Genomic DNA, 18707 nt, shown 5'->3' with positions numbered 1-18707 from the left:
GCCTATTGTTCCTTTAGTCGTTCTTCAGCTTGGGTTTAATGTTTTAGGAATTTTAGTATTTGGCCTTCATGGTTTTATTAGACCAGGAAAAAATAAATCATTTACCTGCAATTACTTTCTCAGTGGCATTACTCATTTTGGGGTCTCCAGTCTCAGGGCTGAGATTTGGAAGCAGACTAATAGAGTATGATTTAGAACCCTTGAGAGAAACAGAACTTAGTGACCTCAGAACAGATGGAATATTCCAGGCTCCAATTATGAATTTCTCTTCATTTTTCAGTGGTGGAATGGGAAGAGGGGCAAAGCAAAAGGAAATGATAATTTCCCCTCAAGGCTCCTTTCTGCGAACGAAAGGTATAACTTACAAACTATTTTTTTGAGAGGCTAATGAAATTTTCCATGAAATTAAAATAGGCCATTTTAAAATTAAGAAAATCTTAAAAAAAATTAAAGTCATGAAAACAAAAGTGATAAGTAATAAAGCTAGGGAGATTAAATTCTGCAATGTAGTTAAGCATCCTAGTGGAAGAAACTGATGATCAGACTAGGAGAATTTTCTACCCTCTTTATAGTATCAAGGAAAGCAGGGGACAGAATGTGGCCTTCTGCATGAATTGCATAGTATGTTTTAAATGACAATCACAACTGGCCATGCTTATGTGTGAAAAATAAATACATACAGATACCTTTTCACCCAAAGTAACTTTCATTTATTCAGAGGGCCACATCAAGTATTTGATACATTGTTAGGAACCAAAAAAGGTTTCTTCACAAGAACTAAAGCATGTGCATCTCCTGGGATCAGACCTTGAACCTACTGAGTCTACCTTTACATAAAATCCTAAATGGATTTACGTATCTGGTGTCTTAGCCCTTGGCAAGGTAAAAGTGGAAAATCATGGTGGGGTGATGCTGCTGGAGTGGCATGCACTGTCAGATTACAGTCAAGTATGTGAAGAGCCTAGGCTTCATGGCTAAGAATTTATCTTCGGTAAATTTTCATACAAAGCATTGTTTTCCTGTTTATCTTTTAGTCTGAAGTTCCAATGCTGCTCTGCCCCTCACCTACAGTGCCTTGCACATGGCAAGTATTCAAAAAATATGTGTGAAATGAATAAAGCACTGATGTAATTCTCAGTTATCCCCAAATTTCACTTATATGGAATACCACATTATACAGTAAAGCCAAATAAAGAAGAGCTACACAATGAAATTCAAGAATCAATAATAATAAAGTATCAAGTAGGAAAAAAAAAAGGTCTTATATAATTACTTAGCTAAGCACTGTAATTTATACTGATGTCATGCAGATAATCTTGCTATAAATTAGCCAGTTACTAATCATCACGGAATCTGCCCTTGTTGTCCAGTTAAACACCAAGTTGAGGTTGATCTGCTGCATGAAGCTGGGGTTGGAATATTTGCTAAAGACATTATACACATCTATATTTAAATATAGACAAACATTTACTGTGTTCATGTGTGCCATGCAGAATTATCTGCACTTTGCCTCTGCCGTGGTGGTGAACGGCTAGAAATAACTAATTGCAGATGTGGTCTTTTTTGAATATGGCACAGAATTTCATTTAGGGGGCACTTAATTTGAAAAATTTCAGTCACTTTAAGGTCCCTAAAGCATTAAGTGTATTACTCAAGTTTCTAATTTCTCTCTTGAATATAAATATTGGAGTAGGATTATTTTCTTGAATAAATTAAAGTTTTATTTGTGTAAATGTAACTTTCCCTAAGTTGGCTACTACTGCAGACATAACTTGTGTATTGTGTACCTTTCCTTCTTTTTCACTTAAAAATTAACAAAGCAAGACAACCCAATTACTGAAAATCTGGAAAAAAGCAAGAAAAATAAGTCATCCACACACACACACGCACACACCATTTCTTTGTGTGATATTTTAAATGAACTCTTCAATACTATCTTCCAATTCACTAACTCCACCCTCACCCCTCCAACTCTATCTAGAGCTTATTTCATTTGTTGATGTTTTTTCTTAAATTTATTTATGATTTCTAATTTATCTTACATGTAACCTATTCTACTCTCCCCCCAAAATTTCTTTTTGATTAAAAATAACTGTAGTTTCTTTATCATGTTGAGCTCTAAATATCCTCTGACAGAACAGTTTACACAAATGATTTCATCTGGGGTGAGTTCATGCTCCAGTTGTTTACATGTTCGTTCTCTCTTCGACATGAGATTTCCTCATGTGTCTCCAAGTTTTGCTCTTGCTCTTTCCTTCTTCATGTGCATTTCAATCTAGTGGTTTTCTGTACTTTCCAGTAGGGGCTTGCATGGGCTTTCCTCAGCTCTTCTCCGGTTAGGAAGTTTACCACTATCCTAGGTTTTAGAGAGGGGAGGCTGGCTCCTATCTGCATTTTACAGAAAGTACTATTTGTGCCCATTGTCCCACAGAAACCAAACTCCAGACCTTGCTCCCTGACTCCAAACCCAGGGCCTGGGACTCCTACCCGTCTCAGCTCAAGACTTCAGTTCAGTGTACCACCTTGATTTTCTATTCCTATTTTGGTCTACCTCTGTTTTCTCTTTATACTATATCCATCATTGCCATGATTTTGGAATAAAGGAGATACATCAAACTATGAACAGACAATACCATGTTGACTGGAAAATATTCTTGAAGACTTCTTAATTGCCTTTCATTACTATGGTATTCTGTTGCACTTGTCACTGTTGATTATTCACTCTGCCAAGGAATCAATGGATTCCTCAGGCTTTCCTCCAAATTTCAATGTCCTTCCTGGATCCTCTACTTTTCACATTTAGCCCTCCTCTCTTTTCATGCATTATTTTCTCCATATGAGATCTCATCAATCCCCTGCTTTTAGTTTCCAGTTACACTTTTAACTCCTATATCAGCACCCCATATATCTTCCCCTGTGAAATGCAGGTGCCTTTGCCCTTATGGCCCAGATGTAGCTCCCAACCCTTTATCTTAGTAAGTGGTATCACTTAGTCTATTTAGTTAGCTAAACAGAAATCTGATAATAATCCTAGATCATCTTTTCCCTCATCACCCACATGTAATCAATTACTAAGTCCTAAATCTCTGTCCTCTTAATCCTCTCTGCAATTGTCTGTTGTAAGGTTTTGATCCTTATCAACTTTTTCTTGGACTGTAGTCAACAGCTTCAACTGCTAACTCTCTATACACCTCTTTTCTGCTTTAAATCACCTTCTAAATGGCATCAGAATGATCCAGAAAGAAAGAACAAGTTCTCGAGCATGAAAAACCCATGACTTAACCCATGCTCACCTTTCTAACCTCACATTCTGCTATTCCCTGCCAAACTGCATGTAGTTCTCAAATGCAACTTGCTGTTTTACATGTTTATGCCTTTTTAGTATTCAACCACATATCATAGCTAATTTGGGAGTGGCAATAAGCAAGTTAATGTATGCAAACTATCTCCATGATTATTCAAACAAGAAGTCTAATGTTTTTATTTTTTATTCACTGCTTTAATGCCCCAAACAAAGTTTCTAGCTGGATTACTCAAAACTAAGAAAAGAGGATGTGGACTGGGTGTAGTTAAACTGGACACATACAAACCGTTTCAAGTGGGAGGTCTTAAGGGCTCTCTTTATTACTTTATCACTTAATGTTACCACTGGGAGGTGGAAGATCTTTACAATATATTTTAATATTGTATCCTAATCTTCTCTTTATATATATTTCCCTGAGTAGTCTTAAGCTCCTGACAAGTTTTGAGTCTTATCTTCCTAACCCCCAAATCCAGTTGGAAGTCTAGTGGATAAAATGCACACAGCAAACAAATGTTAGATGTTTGAATCAACGACCAAAGGAATTCTAAAACTACATTCATGAGACATCATGAAGTAATTCTACCGAAATTCTTTAAAACCAAGGCATTCAAAAATTACATTTCAATGCTTTAAAACCAAGGCACTGAAAAACATTCTCAACAGGAATTCAAATAATAAACTTGGGTTTCTTGGTAAGTTCAGTTTCCAAGTTCCATGTAATAAAGCAAGATTGGTGATTATAGTTGAAATTGGAAAGTTCCAAGTTGGTAAGTTACCTGACTACTCCAACTATACTAGGTACCTGGAAAGGATAATTCAGAAAGGAAATATTGACTAATTTTAAGAATTAGGAAAAAAAAAGGCCCTGGGCAGTAGATTTCTTATATTTCCATGAGTGTAAACATATTTTAACTAGAAAAATTCAGTTAGAATGACTATTTTGTCAATATAACCTGCCAATATACCACAGCCAACCAATAGTTAGAAATTCTGTTATAATTAAAACAATGCAAATACAATACAAATAGCAATCACCACATGAAGAAATTATAGCAGTAACTGTGATCCATTTTTCCCCCCATTTCTACGGCCTTTAAAAAATTAGATTCAAACTGGTATAGGTCACTACATTTCTAATTCAATTTTAAAATATTTTCTGTATTTAACTGGCTTCTAACGTATTTCTAAACAACAAACCTCAAATATTATGTACCAAACATTGAATTATATAAATAACCTAGGCCAAACTTTTTCAAAGCACCAAATTTACCCAGAAGGAATTCCATATTTCACCAGAAGAGGCTGAACACTATTACTATAAAACACTACCCAAAGTGGACGTCAGCAGCTTCAGGCTAAACATCTGTGTTACATTTCCGTAGCAGAATGCTTAACGTATCCATTATAAACCATCGTAAATCAAAACTGTAAAAGACAAAAATAAAAACTTACGGCTCCTTTGCAGTAAAGTCGTAACTTCCCGGATGGAGTGCGAACAATCACTGACATTCTTTTTCTAGCGCTGAAAGAAAGAGATTTTCCACAATGTGTCATCATAGTGAGAAGATACACCTATTTGTTTGTCACGTCTCACATATTTTAATACTCACAGTGAAAAAATAAATTTGACCAAATTATGAGGCCGATCCTTCCACATACACAAACCATTCCCTGGGTGTATAGTTGAGTCCTTTGAAAGTTACATTATGTTTTTTAAGGCACCAGGGTACCATCTGCTTCCCTAGAGGAATAATTTACAAAATAGCTCCCTAGAAACCTGCAAGAGTTAGTATCCACCAGGATAAAGGAGAGTTCTAGTTCAATGTTTTCAGATTTAAAAAATATTTAAGCCAGTATCTTTTTCAATGAATTATTAAAAAGAGAAATGATAATCAATTTTTTTTTGATATTCAAACATGGTTGATTTATTGTACTTCAAAGAAATTATCTTTTTTTTTTGTCTATATGAACTTTTATAACTTTTTTTTTCACACACACACACTGTATTTTATTTTTACAAGAGATAAATAAACTGACACCAAGCATTGTAAATGGATGACCACAACAAAAGCAACAATGATTGCAATTACCAAACATGAAACACACTCATACTATGTCATAATATTGACATTCAGTCCAGTAATCCTCCACTGTAACAGCTCCTTTACTTTGCAGTGAAAATTGATTTGTATATTTTTTGCCTGAGTCCTTGTGGGATTTTTTTTTTTTATTCAAACAGAAAGTCAATTTTAAGTACACATCCAATCACACATAAAGGCAAATACTAGAACTTTAAAAACCCACTTAAGCCTTCACGACTATCATTTTTCAATGATTACTAGCAAACCACTGGCATCATGTAAAAAACCTAATTTATATTGCAAACTCTAGTTAATGAGCACAAACAATTTAACATTATGTTGGCAGTATAGACAGATAAAAATTGTTAGTCAAACATACAACATCTTTTAATGCATTAGCAAAGAGACTGCAAGTAACAATGAACAGAGTAAACAGGTATGGCATTGCACAGGATAAGCCTCACTTGGAACCAAGTGTGTATAAGCATTCTCTCCAGAAACCAGGGGTAAAAAAAACTTCTCAAGTGTCTGCGTCTATTTGTGTTACCTTACAATGTTCTGTGGCTAAAAAACTGAGATGAGTCCAATATAGCAGTTAGATTTGGTGTCATAGCATACAGCTGGAGTTTCCTTCAGAAGTGTCTAGGAATATTTAGTTCTCTCTTTCTCCATCTCTAATCCCCACTGTATTAATATCTCTGATCTTCATTCCTGGCTTTAGGACTACATTTAATTGGGCCCCTTTTGTAATCACATCCAGGTGTTCTATCTCAGCCCTTCATGATTCATGTCTCTCTTAATGCAGCTTTGATGGCATGGTCCCAAACTCATCAACTTTCTTGCTCTTTTCTTGTTCTGGCAAAACTCCCAAATCTTGGGTGAATAGGAACCCTTTCTGTGGTCCATCAGGGTAAGTGGACACTGCTGGAGAAAAGTCACCCAGCCAGAGATTAGTAAACACATGGTCCCAACGTCACTGGGTGCTTGCTCCATGCTGCCTCGTCATCTACGTTTCTCTAATAAGCTTGCTCTCTGTCTCCCCACAGGACTATGGGCACCTCTCCATTCCTCAAGTCTCCAATGTGCCCTTGTCATTCCAGACCCTCAGAATTTTTGCAGTCACCTTGACGGAAGCCTCCAACAAGAAATCCCTATTCTTTCTGCCATTAAAACCTGCACATTTATCCACTGTGGACCACCCTCTGTCTCGTTTCTTGATACCATGGAAGGAACACTTCCTTTCGTATCAGAGACCTTCCTTTCATATGTGCTGTGAATCTTCTCTCACCCTGCGTTCCTGGTCATCTCACTCCTAAAGTTGTGCTGCTCTCCCCTGAATTTGCGTCTTCTCCTCCTGGAATGGTTCCTTCTCATCAGTACTGAAACAGTTCTAGTCTCTCTCCTGAGAAACTCACCCCAAACCACCCTCCCCGCTGAGCCACATGCATCCCTTTTCAACGCTCTACTCCCCTTCACAGCTCAACATCTCAAAACAATTGCCATCCACAGTTCCCACTCACCTCCCCTGCATTCCCCAGTCACTCCCATCTTGCTTCTCTCTTCACCAGTTGTTGAATCTCTAAATCCAACGACTACTTTCAGCTTTGTCTTACCTAACCTTGCAGCAGTCTCTGACATAGATGACCACTCCCTCCTGGAAATTATCCTCTTCCCCTGGCTTTATGCTCTTACACTCTCTTTCTCTAATCACAGAGCAGTCTCTTTTGCTAATTCCTCTTTGCTAATCAACCCTTAGAGTTACTCGTAATCTTCAGCCTTTTTTGTTTCCCTTACTATATTATTTTATATCCAGGAGATCCAACTCACATTCATGGCTTTAAATACCATTTACAGGCCAATGACTACCAAATTTACATTTCAGCCAGAGGCTTCTATGTGTTGGGCCTCTATAACCAGTTGCCTACCTGACATATCTATGTATATATATCTCACTGGCATCTAAAACTTAACGATTCAAACATCTCATCCTCAGCATCAATCTTGTATCCACCATTTGTGTAAACAGTACCTCCATCTACCCATTCACTCATGCCAGGAACCCTAGCCCCTCCCCCTCTTTTCTCCTGCCGCATCCAATTCATACCAATGGCCCCCTGACATCCTTGCAAAGGGTATCTGCATTCTATCAACTTCACTTTATTTTCTCTACCATCATCCTAGTCTAAACCACTCATGTCTTTCAGAGATTATTTTATTACCCACACATTCACTTCTCTCACTTTTGTCCTTAAGCCTCCCCCATCACAGCATCCTGAAAGAGCTGCTAACTTTGCTTTATTTTTCTTCACACACTTACCACTTACATAGTGTTTCTAAGTGTGTGTTCATAAACAAACATATCTAAATGTTAATTGATACACTATTTACAATATATTACAGACATAATACAAGTAGGCTTAGGAAAAACAGTCCCTTTGATGTGGGAAAAAGAAAAGATGGGGGATACACTTTGAGAATATTCTATGACACTTAATCATCCAACTTCTTCTTATGCATTTTCCTTTGAGCCTTTCAGTGCATACAAGTGAAAAAAACCACAATGTTTAAATAATAAATTAGATCCCATTACTTTTGATATTAACCACTGGCATGTGGTCACTCCTAACCAAGACAGCAACAAATGTTGGCACAGGAAAGAAAATGCCTCTTTTAGTTAGTGTACAGACTTGCCTTATGTAGGAAAAAGTTCAAGAAAAAAAGTGGACACTTCTTTCCTTGAACAGCAGCATTACGTCCTGGTTATGGCCTTGAAGATATCTTTAAGTGTCCTCTGAATGAGGACACAATCTTTAAAGACCCTCTTGTCTGTAGCTGAGGCCATTTTGCCCCAAGAATGTGGGTTAGTTGGGAAACTACATAGTCATGTGGGAATAAAGAGCCAAAAACTCATAGAGATATCACTGATCATAATGGAAGGCCTCTCTTATTTGACCTTAAGAAATAAAGTAAGTAAAATAATCTTTTTGCTTTCTGCCCTTGCCTACTACATGGGAACTGGTTTTATACCTAACAGAGAGATGGGTATGGTTTCTGAAATCCCCAAGACAATTAGATGTTATAATGAACACATAATTAGAATGGTGGGTTCCTGACTCTGATTCATTTTCATGTTACATAAATCTTGGCACCTCTAAGTATAACGATGTTTCCAGATCACTGTCTTGGTCCTATACCCCCTACAGTTGTGATGCAGACAGTTATGTTCAAAAATATTTTTATATTGCCTCTAGGAGTCATGCCTTACAAGACTCTGAAGAGTGCTGTTTATGATTTACTTACAGATATGACAATTAAAAATTGCACTGAAGACTTTAATATTTGGTATAAATAAATTTAGTTAAATAAAAATGGAAGGAAATTTATGTCATACATACAAACCACAGAGCAGATGTTTTACCTGGTGAACTCCAAGACATTGAGCAATTCGTATCTTTCTTCCTGCCCCAGCTATGAAGAAAAGGAAAACTTGATTACATAGAGTTGGCATCTTTGGCTTCTTAGAAATAAACCCTAGTCATGAAATTTTAATGTAAGAAATGTCAACACAACCAAATTGTCCCTTCTGAAATACATCATCTTTAATTGAACTTACTAACTTTTCAAGTTAAGATGGAAGATTGAACATACACATTTAATTTTCATCCTTCCCAAAGCCCCATCAAAACTACAAAAAAAAAAAAAAACACTTAAGAAAGAAACTTGCAATGGCAGGAAAATAAGAGAAGAGAAAATAGCATGAAAAATGTGGAAACCAGAAAACAGATCAGTGAGAAACGCATCCTTAGCAGATACAAGAAGTTTCAAAGCCTGCAGTAGCCATGGGAAAAGCTGAGAACCAACATGATTTGTACCACATAATCCCTAAGAGGCTCAAGGAAGTGGAATAGCAGGTAGCTCTAGAACTGGGAGGGAAGAGAGGGGCCTAAAATGGGAGGACTGGGAAAGAGCTACTAGAAAAGCAGCTCTGGGCACTGGCTCTTCCTGCATACTGGCGGAAGACCGAGGCTTTGCTCTACAGGGGGTAAAACAGAGGGTCTTTCATCTAGAAGTCGACTGGCACACTTGAAGATACAGCACTGTTATCACATTTGTACTAGAGGCTAAGCCCCAATGCCCCCAACCCACTCGGCCCCTTACCTTCTGGCAGCTAGACCTTTCCCAGGTGGAAATCAGAAAATGAATCTCTGGGGAATTCACAAGCCCAAGAGAAGCCCTAAAGGTACAGACAACCGAGACTTCCCAAAGGAATCCCACCAGACCACCCCACAGTGAAGCCCAGTGTTGACAAATACCCTCATGCTCAGAACTGCCAAACCAGCTTTCAAGTTCTTCACTCTTAACCATGACAAAACCAAAGATTAACAGATATTCAAGGACAGCTATTAACATGGATCATAGATACCCAAAACAAACAGATAAGAGCAATTTGGAGGAAAGAGAATTCAAAGAGAAAACATCCGTGTCGGCCTGTGGAGTGTCAGGCTCTGGGTTTCTTGATGGACATGAGGGGCTGGCGGACAGGTCCTGGATGCCTCTTCCCTCCATTTCAACACCAGAATGAACTGGTCTGTCATATGCTTTCTATGGGCATTTTCTGTTGTCTCATTGGAACTGGATTACTGTGGCTTCCTGGTGGCATCAAACTTTTTGCTGTGTTTTATACCTTTGGAAATATTGCTGCACTCTCCAGCATATGCTTTTTAATGGCATTCGTGAAGCAAATGAAGAAAATGTTTGAAACAAAAAGATGGCTTGTACAATTGTTAAGTTTTTGTGATTATTATTTATGTCCTGTGTACTGCTCTTTGGTGGCATAGGAGGAGACTGGCCTTACTATTCTGCATTCTGAAGCTCTTGTCAAAGATCTGGCATAGTCTATTATACATCCCATATGCAGTAATTAAATGCTGTTCTTTTCTCCTAAGTGGAGAATGGGAAACTCTGGAAGAGAATATTGAAAGTTGATATTTAATTTTTGGGGAAGTATCATTTTCCCATTGCAATAATCAAAACAACGATAATGACAGCTTAAGACCATTTTATATTCCAGTAAAAACCATATGCTTATTTAAATTGTTAAATGCTTGTAATTGTTTAAAAAAGAAAACGTCAAAAAACTATCATTATTCCTCCCAGAGAAGAACCGTAAGTACAACACCTGTGAAACAAGAACAGGGTACTATTAAAATAAAGAAATATTGAAAAAACAATAAAAGCTTCTAGAAACTAAAAACATGATAGCAGAAATGAAAAGAAAATCAACAGAAGTCTGAGAAGATAAAATGGAGGACAACTTCCAAAAAGTAGAACAAAAAGGCAAAGACATGAAGAGCAGGACAGAAAAGTTAAAAGATGTGTTCAAGAATTCTAAAAAGAGAGAGCAGAGGAAAAAGAGGGAAGGAAAATGAATAGACTCATTCAAGAAAATTTTCCAGAATGGAAGGATATTGATTTCCAAATGGAAAAGTGTCCACTCAGTGCTCAGTACAATGGGTTAAAATATTCCCACTAAGGACACTGTCATGAAATTTCAGAACTCTTGGGACAAAGAACATCCCACAACCTTCCAGAGAGAGAGGGGTGGGCAAGTCACAAAGACTGGAGTCACAGTGGCTTCTGACTTCTCAATTAAGTGTACTGGAAGCCAGGAGACAAAGGAACAGTCAAAATTCTTCAGGAAACTGATTTCCACCCTGGAGTTCTACATTCAGCCAGACTACCAATTAAGTAGAAATATAGGATAAAAAATGTTTAGACTTGAAAGGACTAAAGAAAACAAAACAAAAAACCAAATAACTTTCCGTGCACCTTTTCTCAAGGAGCCAATAAAGAATGTGTTCCACGATAACAAGAGTAAGCCAAGAACAAAGAAAATATGGGATTCAGGAAACAGAAAATCTAACACAGAGGAGAGGTAAAGAAAGTCCCCAGGGAGACAGGAAAGCGATTCCTCCTGACAACCACGAGTAAGACTGAACTGTCCACCAGGGCAGCTTGGAGCCCTGAGTCAGGAGCTAGGTTTACTGAAGGCTGTCACTACTGTGACTTCTGCTTCTCTAATAACACCTTTTCAATAGGATGAAATTGACAGAAAATGTGTTCTATCAACACTAGCGAGTTTACTAAGAAAGAAGTTTTGACTTACAGGAAATAGAAAGTCCAAAACAGGAGACAATCAAAAGGAATTCCAAGTGCCAGAGAAGCAGGCAAAACTAGCCCAGACCAAGGAGAATGGAGGACTTCTGGAGGGATGTCTCAGGGAAACAACTACCCACTGGCAGATTATCTGGTGTAATTGTACCAATAAAAGTGCACTAAGAAGGTATGGAACAATTAGTAGTAGGTAGAAAATCAAGCAATTGGAAAAAAGACAAGAGATTCATCTTTAGAAAATAAAGAAAAAAATTTATTTTCAGGAGATAATTTTGTATCTGGAAAGACAATATTAAAAAAAAGAAAATACGGACTTCCCTGGTGGTGCAGTGGTTAAGAATCCACCTGCCAATGCAGGGGACACGGGTTTGAGCCCTGGTACAGGAAGATACCACATGTCGCGGAGCAACTAAGCCCGTGCACCACAGCTGCTGAGCCTGCGTTCTAGATCCTGCGAGCCACAACTACTGAGCCCATGTGCCACAACTACTGAAGCCCACCGGCCACAACTACTGAAGCCCAGGTGCCTAGAGCCCATGCTCCACAAGAGAAGCCACCGCAATGAGAAGCCCGTGCACCACAACGAAGAGTAGCCCCCACCCGCCACAACTAGAGAAAGCCTGTGCGCAGCAACGAAGACCCAACGCAGCCAAAAATTAAAAAAAAAAAAAGAGTATGCATTCCTCTGTGTCTGACTTTTTTTTTTTTTCCAGTATAATGTTTCTGAGATTTATTAAGGCTGTTGATGAATCGATATTTTACTCTTTTCTATTGTTTAGATATTCCATTGTATATTACAATTTGTTCATCCATTTGCCTAGTAATGGATATTTGATTTGTTTCTAGTTTTTGGCTACTCTGAATACAGCTGCTATGAACATTCCATGACACATCTCTCTGTGGACATATGCTTTCACTTCTCCTGGTTAAGTATGAGTGCAACTGCTGGGCTGGGTACATGTTTACCTGTGTTGGAAAACTCTAAAAGGATTTCCAAAGGGATTGTACCATCTTACACGTCTACTAGCAAAAACAGGTGATCTACTTGCTCTGCATTTTCGTTCACATTCGGTGCTGCCAATATTTTTAATTTTACCTTTTTTGGTGGGTATGCAGTAGTATCTCATTGAGACTTTAATTTGCATTTCCCTGATGACTGATGATGTGTTTTCATGTGCTCACTGGCCATCTGTATATCTTCTTTTGTGAAATGTTTGTTCAAGTCTTTTGCCCATTTAAAAATCTGGGTCCAAATACTTGTTTAACCAAATATTGTAATATAATTATAATACTATTGGGAAGGGATGGTGAGTCAAGAGAAATAACTCCTCATTTAATATAATTGAATAGAAAGTCAGTAGATATGTCTAAAATTGAAGAATCAAAACATATATCATTCATCAAACATTAAAAAATATATATAAGATGTGTAAATGTCTGAAGAAATAGCTAAAAGAATAGAAAGTTTTTGCTTCTGGAGAGGGGAACTAGAGTTGGGAACCTCTATTCTATTTTGAGCTTTTATGGTACTATTTTACCTTTGAAGCTATGCATATGTATTACTTTGATAAAAAACAGACTTAAAAATAAATAACTTACTGAATCTATAATCACTGAGTCAGGTGTTCTTCCAGTGAAAACAAAATTCAGTTGCTTGGCTGCTCTGACCAAGGCTCCTTCATCTGTTTTAGGAAAACAGGACAAAGCAAACATACAGTGAAAAAAAATTACGCCAAATACGAAAGACATTACTGCAATCCAATTTTCTGCTTAATTTTAAAAAGAATTAAAATTCTTTTTATTCTGGCTCCTTTTACTGAAATCCACTTCTTTTAAAATTATATGACAGTGCCAAAGGAATGAGTAGAATGATCTTAAGAATCTGAGACACATATAGACCCCAGAGTCACATTTCTGAAGATTAAGTCTCACTGTTAGCCAAACATACCTAAGAAGGATAATTAAATATACCCCTTGGTCCAGCATATTCTCTAGAAAACTTTTCTCAAAATGAATGACACATAAAAAAAAGAGGAAATCCTACATTTGCCAACAACATGGGATAGACATGAAGGCATTATGCTAAGTGAAGCAAGCCAGACGGAGAGAGAAAAATACTGTATGATCTCACTTATATGTGAGATCTAAAGGGAAAAAAAAAAGAAAACAAACCCCAAACTCATAGAAAAAGAGATCAGATGTGGTTACCAGAGATGGAGGGTGGGAGAAGGGGGAACTGGAGAAAGGTGATCAAAAGGTACAAATTTCCAGTTATAAGATAAACAAGTACTAGGGATACAGTGATATATGTCAATTATTTCTTAATAAAACTGGAAAAAATGAATGGCACGAAATTGTCTTCTTAAGTTTTATCCTTTTCCTCCTAAAATGTTTAATGTAGAAAAACTAATACTATTAATGTTGAGGGGTCAATTTAAATGGATATAAATGAACTGATGCTTTGTTGTATTATATATTATTTACTTACATCACTCTGCTACAACAGACCTTCTTGTTTCTGAGGGAAGGGTGTGGGATAAAACATTCACATATTCTCTATCTTAATGATATGAGATGTATCTTATGGTTTTTAGGAATTTGGTATATTCTACAAGGTCGCAGGTGCTGGTTTATAATACAGTTTAAAACACTTATTAAAAAAGTTCCCCAAAGTGTGTTCATTCTTTCCTGAAATCTTACAATCATCAAATTGACTATTTACCCAATTTTTCATTGAAAATAAGCCTAAGTATTAAATAATGATAACTGTGCTAATACATATTTTATGGAATCCCTTCAAATGTGTAAAACTTTTCTCATCCAAATAAATACACAATGAACTCCCTGATTATCATCTCCAAGAGAAGAAAGCAAAATTGGTATTCTAAAATGCGCACTATTTAAGCAAACAGATCTTCCTTTTCCTGTCTGCTTATGTGCAAAAACAGTTTATGACTAACAGTTTATTCTTAGTTATTTATAAAGAAGGGAGAATTTACTGTGTATATATAAAGTACCATTTTTTTTACTTGTGTGAATTTTGTTATTCAAATTTCCATGTAATTTATGTCATATAACAAATGTTACACAGTTATATATTTTTAAATATATATATATATTTAATTTTGAAAGCCAAGGTTTATCAAATTAGTAAATAAAATTTGTAATCTGAAAAACAACTTGTTTATTTTACTTCTTCAAATTAAATTTTTCTGAACAATCTCAAATTTCAGAACAATTTTCCACCAAGAAATACATCACAATTGCTTCATTTGTACCTGGAGATGCTGCCTGGTAAATAATCTTATCACCTTCCCACTCTGGTACTGCTGTGTGACAAACTGCCATCATTGTAAGAAATTCACATATTATAGGTGCAGTTGGCTGTAAGAAATAAACACATTAATTTAGCCATTTTCGTTTAAACATTTGACACTAATGATAGTAATACTACTTCATGCATATTTACTAAGAGTGCAGCTGTTAAATATTGAAGGTGTGGAAGTCAAGAAGCCAACAACTATTATGAAGAAAAAATATTTTTAACTAAAATCATTCATTCTTGCACCCTCTCATTCCTTTTCTAAACATTTATATAAGACCACTTTGTCTTGTTAAATAGAAACAGTACAGCGAAAAAGGCAGATATGGTTGAATCTTGTTATTAAGGACAGGAGAGAAATTCTAAAATTGTTCATTTACCTGGTTCTAATTCCTGATCAGATCTAAATTTTAGGCATCTACTCTTACTGTGGTTCCACTACTTTGGGTTGGGGTGACGATGGCAGGGGATTCCTCTGTAAGGTTTGTCCTCTCCTTTTGCAAAAATGGCAACCTTAACCTGATACACGTTTTACTAAATAAAAAAGGATTGATTGAGAAGTCCTTTGTACAATGGACTCTCATGGCCTGAGGAAGACAAGATCCTTTCTGCAAGAAAGCAGTCAGATTTTAAAAATTAAACATCTTCTTGTCTGGTTCCTGATGAAGAAAAATGTCATTCGAATTAATAAAGGAAAAATATTCCTCTATGCTCTTGGACCAAAAAAGTGAAATGACTGGAAAGGTAAATCAGAACATTATTTGAAAAAAAAAAACTGTGTTAAGCCTCGAAGAGCAGACAAAACAGACAAGGTCCCTGATATGTGAAGCTTTGACTAGTGGGGAAAACAGAACATAGATAAATAGTACACTAGTATTATTTATTTATAGTGTGAAAAGGGCTACAAAGGATAGAATGTGCAAATATCATATAATATGATATAGGCCAGTCTGTGGTTGTTCTCATGACAATGTGATCTTTAAGCTGCTGAAGTTTTAGCCTCATGAAGAACTGAGCACAGTTTCCCATCAAGCAGGAATCACACATGACTGAAAAGGTCCTAAAGGAAGAAAGAATGAAGTGTGTTTGAGAAAATAAAAGAAAGCCAGTGTAGCCTGAGGAGAAAGAAAGGAAGGGTAGCTCCAAGCGAGGCTGATGACTTAGGCAGGGGCTGGACCATGTAACTTTGTAAGTTGAGAGGGAAGCCCTCTGGCATGGTTTTAAACAGGATAGTGATGGGACTTGATTTACATTTGCATCATTCCAGCTGCCATGTGCAACAAGAACTGGAGGGGGGTAAAAACGGAAACAAGGAGAATGGTTAGGAGGCTGCTGTAATTCACCTGGAGGATACCAGTAGTCTGGACTGGGGTAGAGAAAGTGAGAATGAAGTGAAGAAGACATTTAGGATATATTACAGAAAGTCATACTGACAAGGGCTTAGTGACTCATTACAGATCTGAAGATGGAGGGGAAGGAGGTATCAAAAGCAACCCTAAGTTCCTAGAATGAGTTAATAAGACAGTTAGTTGATGGTGCAATTTACTGAACCTGAGAACACAAGAGGGAAGAGGTGGGCCTAGGTCTAGATTTTGTTCATCTGGAAGTTCATGCTTTGTTGAAGGCAAAAATAACCACATGAACACACTGCTAGGGCCCTGCCCAGGGGCAGAGGTGGTAAGTGCATCAGTGCTAGGAATGGACTAGGTTTTGGGGTGATGAGCATGAGTTCAAGTTCTGACACATTGAGCTTGAAGTGATTGTGAGAAAAAATTGGAGGTTTAAACTTAGGAGACCATATCATTTGATCGGATGGAATTTTCGTTAAGTATCGGTAACTTCGTAAGTGGAATGTTCACATTGGGTGGCAGATGTCCGAAGTTCTTACTGTATAGATTTAGCACCGGCCTATAATTCTGAGCAGGAAATTCATTTCTATAGATGTTTTGAAATTGTTAACAATGAGTCGTTTCATACAAATAGAGTTCTAGAATTAATATATAATATTTTTAAAAAACAGAATGTTGATTAATGACAATTGGTAAAACTAAATTTCTAACAACCATGAATTCATGTTGGCCAAGTAAAAAGAATTTAGAGATAATAGATTTTGCTAATTATTAGAAATGATCATGAAACTAAAAAAAGGAATATTTAAACATGGAAGATAATTCAGAGAAACACTCATTAGTTTTCATTTATTAATGAAAAGATAATAGTATTATGTTGCTTACATGATTATTTTGGAGGTTTTCCAGCAATGATGAATCACTAAATGTTTTTTCATCTCCAAACTGTGAGCTCTGCCTAAAGCGGAAAAAAAATGGAGCAAACTTGGTTCATTTATACAAGCCCACTGATCTGTTTGTAAGTTATGTTTTTTTTTTTAATTTTTGAATTTTATTTTATTTATTTTTTTATACAGCAGGTTCTTATTAGTCATCCGTTTCATACACATCAGTGTATACATGTCAATCCCAATCGCCTAATTCAGCACACCACCACCCCCCCACCCCCACCGCTGCTTTCCCCGTTTGGTGTCCATGTAAGTTACTTTTAAAATAAATCATTATACCTGCAAACTCTTAATAGATTAAATATAATTTAGTCTGCATTTCTAAATAAGACATCACAGATTTCATGACTGAATCATAAAATATTTTCAACCATTCTAAAATGTGAAAGTCTTTTGCAGTGTAATGAAAGTCTTTTACAGTTCATTTTCCTGGGGTAAAATTATGTTGTAGTCACATGAAATTTTAAAAAAGTAACAAAACTGCTGAAATACCTGGAATTGAATTTGTCTACTTCCAAAATTTTTCCAAGTTTAAAGAATTTTGAGGATTAATGGAGGTATTATAAAAAATAATATTCTTTTACTTTAGCCATGAGAAATTATTTGAAGTGACTAATACTACATGATTATCATATGAAACTAAAATATGAATAAACTGTTTATATATTTCATCAACATCTATCTATCACTAACAAATACCTGATATATTTATGTACATATCACATTTACTCCGTATATAAGGAGAACAGACCATAAAAGTGTATGGGGTTTTGTGTTGTGGTTGTCTTCAGATCAGCAAACATGAACTCCATATGAAACAAATCAAATCAGAACTGCCTCTACAACCTGGCTATTACTAGTCTCATGGCCGTGCGATTTAATATCAAAATGCTGAGATTCAAAGGAATGACAAGAAACATTTACGTGGAACTGTCAAACCCCAAGGGTATACTTTTCAATGTTCAGTGAAAATATATAGATCTAAAGCTTTTGTGCACAGATGGAAATTTCAGAAATCGCTGAGGAAAAAATAACGTGTTCAATACTAAATAATCGTAATCCAGAAAGCTTTTAATCACAGTTTTTACAGGTTACAAAGAGTATTATCAGTGTCAGTGTCCCAAATATCAAGAGTTTCATATTTTAAAGCCAGCTGCTTGAAAGGAAGGAGAAATCATTAAAAAAAAAAAAGAATGTGAAATAATTGAACATAAACCATATTGTCAATATATGTATTTTACCCATAAACCAAAGAAGGAAGTTAGAGTGTTTATAGCAAAATATGTCTTTATTTACATGTAATAGTCTGGTCTATTAATTCTCAAAATTGTAATATAATTCATCTTTATTAGCATGTAGTAGATCAGAATTTTCAAAAACATCAGTGGGAGGCAGAATAAACACATTATATTTTATTATTATTACTACTACTATTATTTCTCCTCCTCCTCCTCTAGTTTTAAAGATGAAAGGAAAAAAATCCAAGAACTTTTAAACAACTTATCAATGGGTGGACAGAAAAAAATTAAC

The 18707-nt window shown here is 36.3% G+C and overlaps 1 protein-coding gene across 7 annotated transcripts in view; it reads right to left on the bottom strand.

The window, feature by feature from the left end:
• ATP8A1 (ATPase phospholipid transporting 8A1) overlaps window positions 1–18707 on the bottom strand; it is a 237728-nt gene that overhangs the window by 123593 nt on the left and 95428 nt on the right. For all 7 annotated transcript variants that reach the window (XM_082464159.1, XM_082464158.1, XM_082464162.1 and 4 more), the window contains 5 exons: window positions 17116–17188; window positions 14838–14943; window positions 13159–13241; window positions 8804–8853; window positions 4757–4826 (listed from right to left, as the gene is read on the bottom strand). In XM_082464159.1, coding sequence (XP_082320285.1) covers window positions 4757–4826; window positions 8804–8853; window positions 13159–13241; window positions 14838–14943; window positions 17116–17188 — 382 coding nt within the window. The remainder of the gene's footprint in view (window positions 1–4756; window positions 4827–8803; window positions 8854–13158; window positions 13242–14837; window positions 14944–17115; window positions 17189–18707) is intronic.

Source organism: Balaenoptera physalus, assembly GCF_965194825.1.
Source record: "Balaenoptera physalus genome assembly, chromosome: 5".
Lineage (NCBI taxonomy): Eukaryota > Metazoa > Chordata > Mammalia > Artiodactyla > Balaenopteridae > Balaenoptera > Balaenoptera physalus.
The sequence above is the reverse complement of the archived record's forward strand: the minus strand, read 5'-3'. Positions and strand labels throughout refer to the sequence as shown.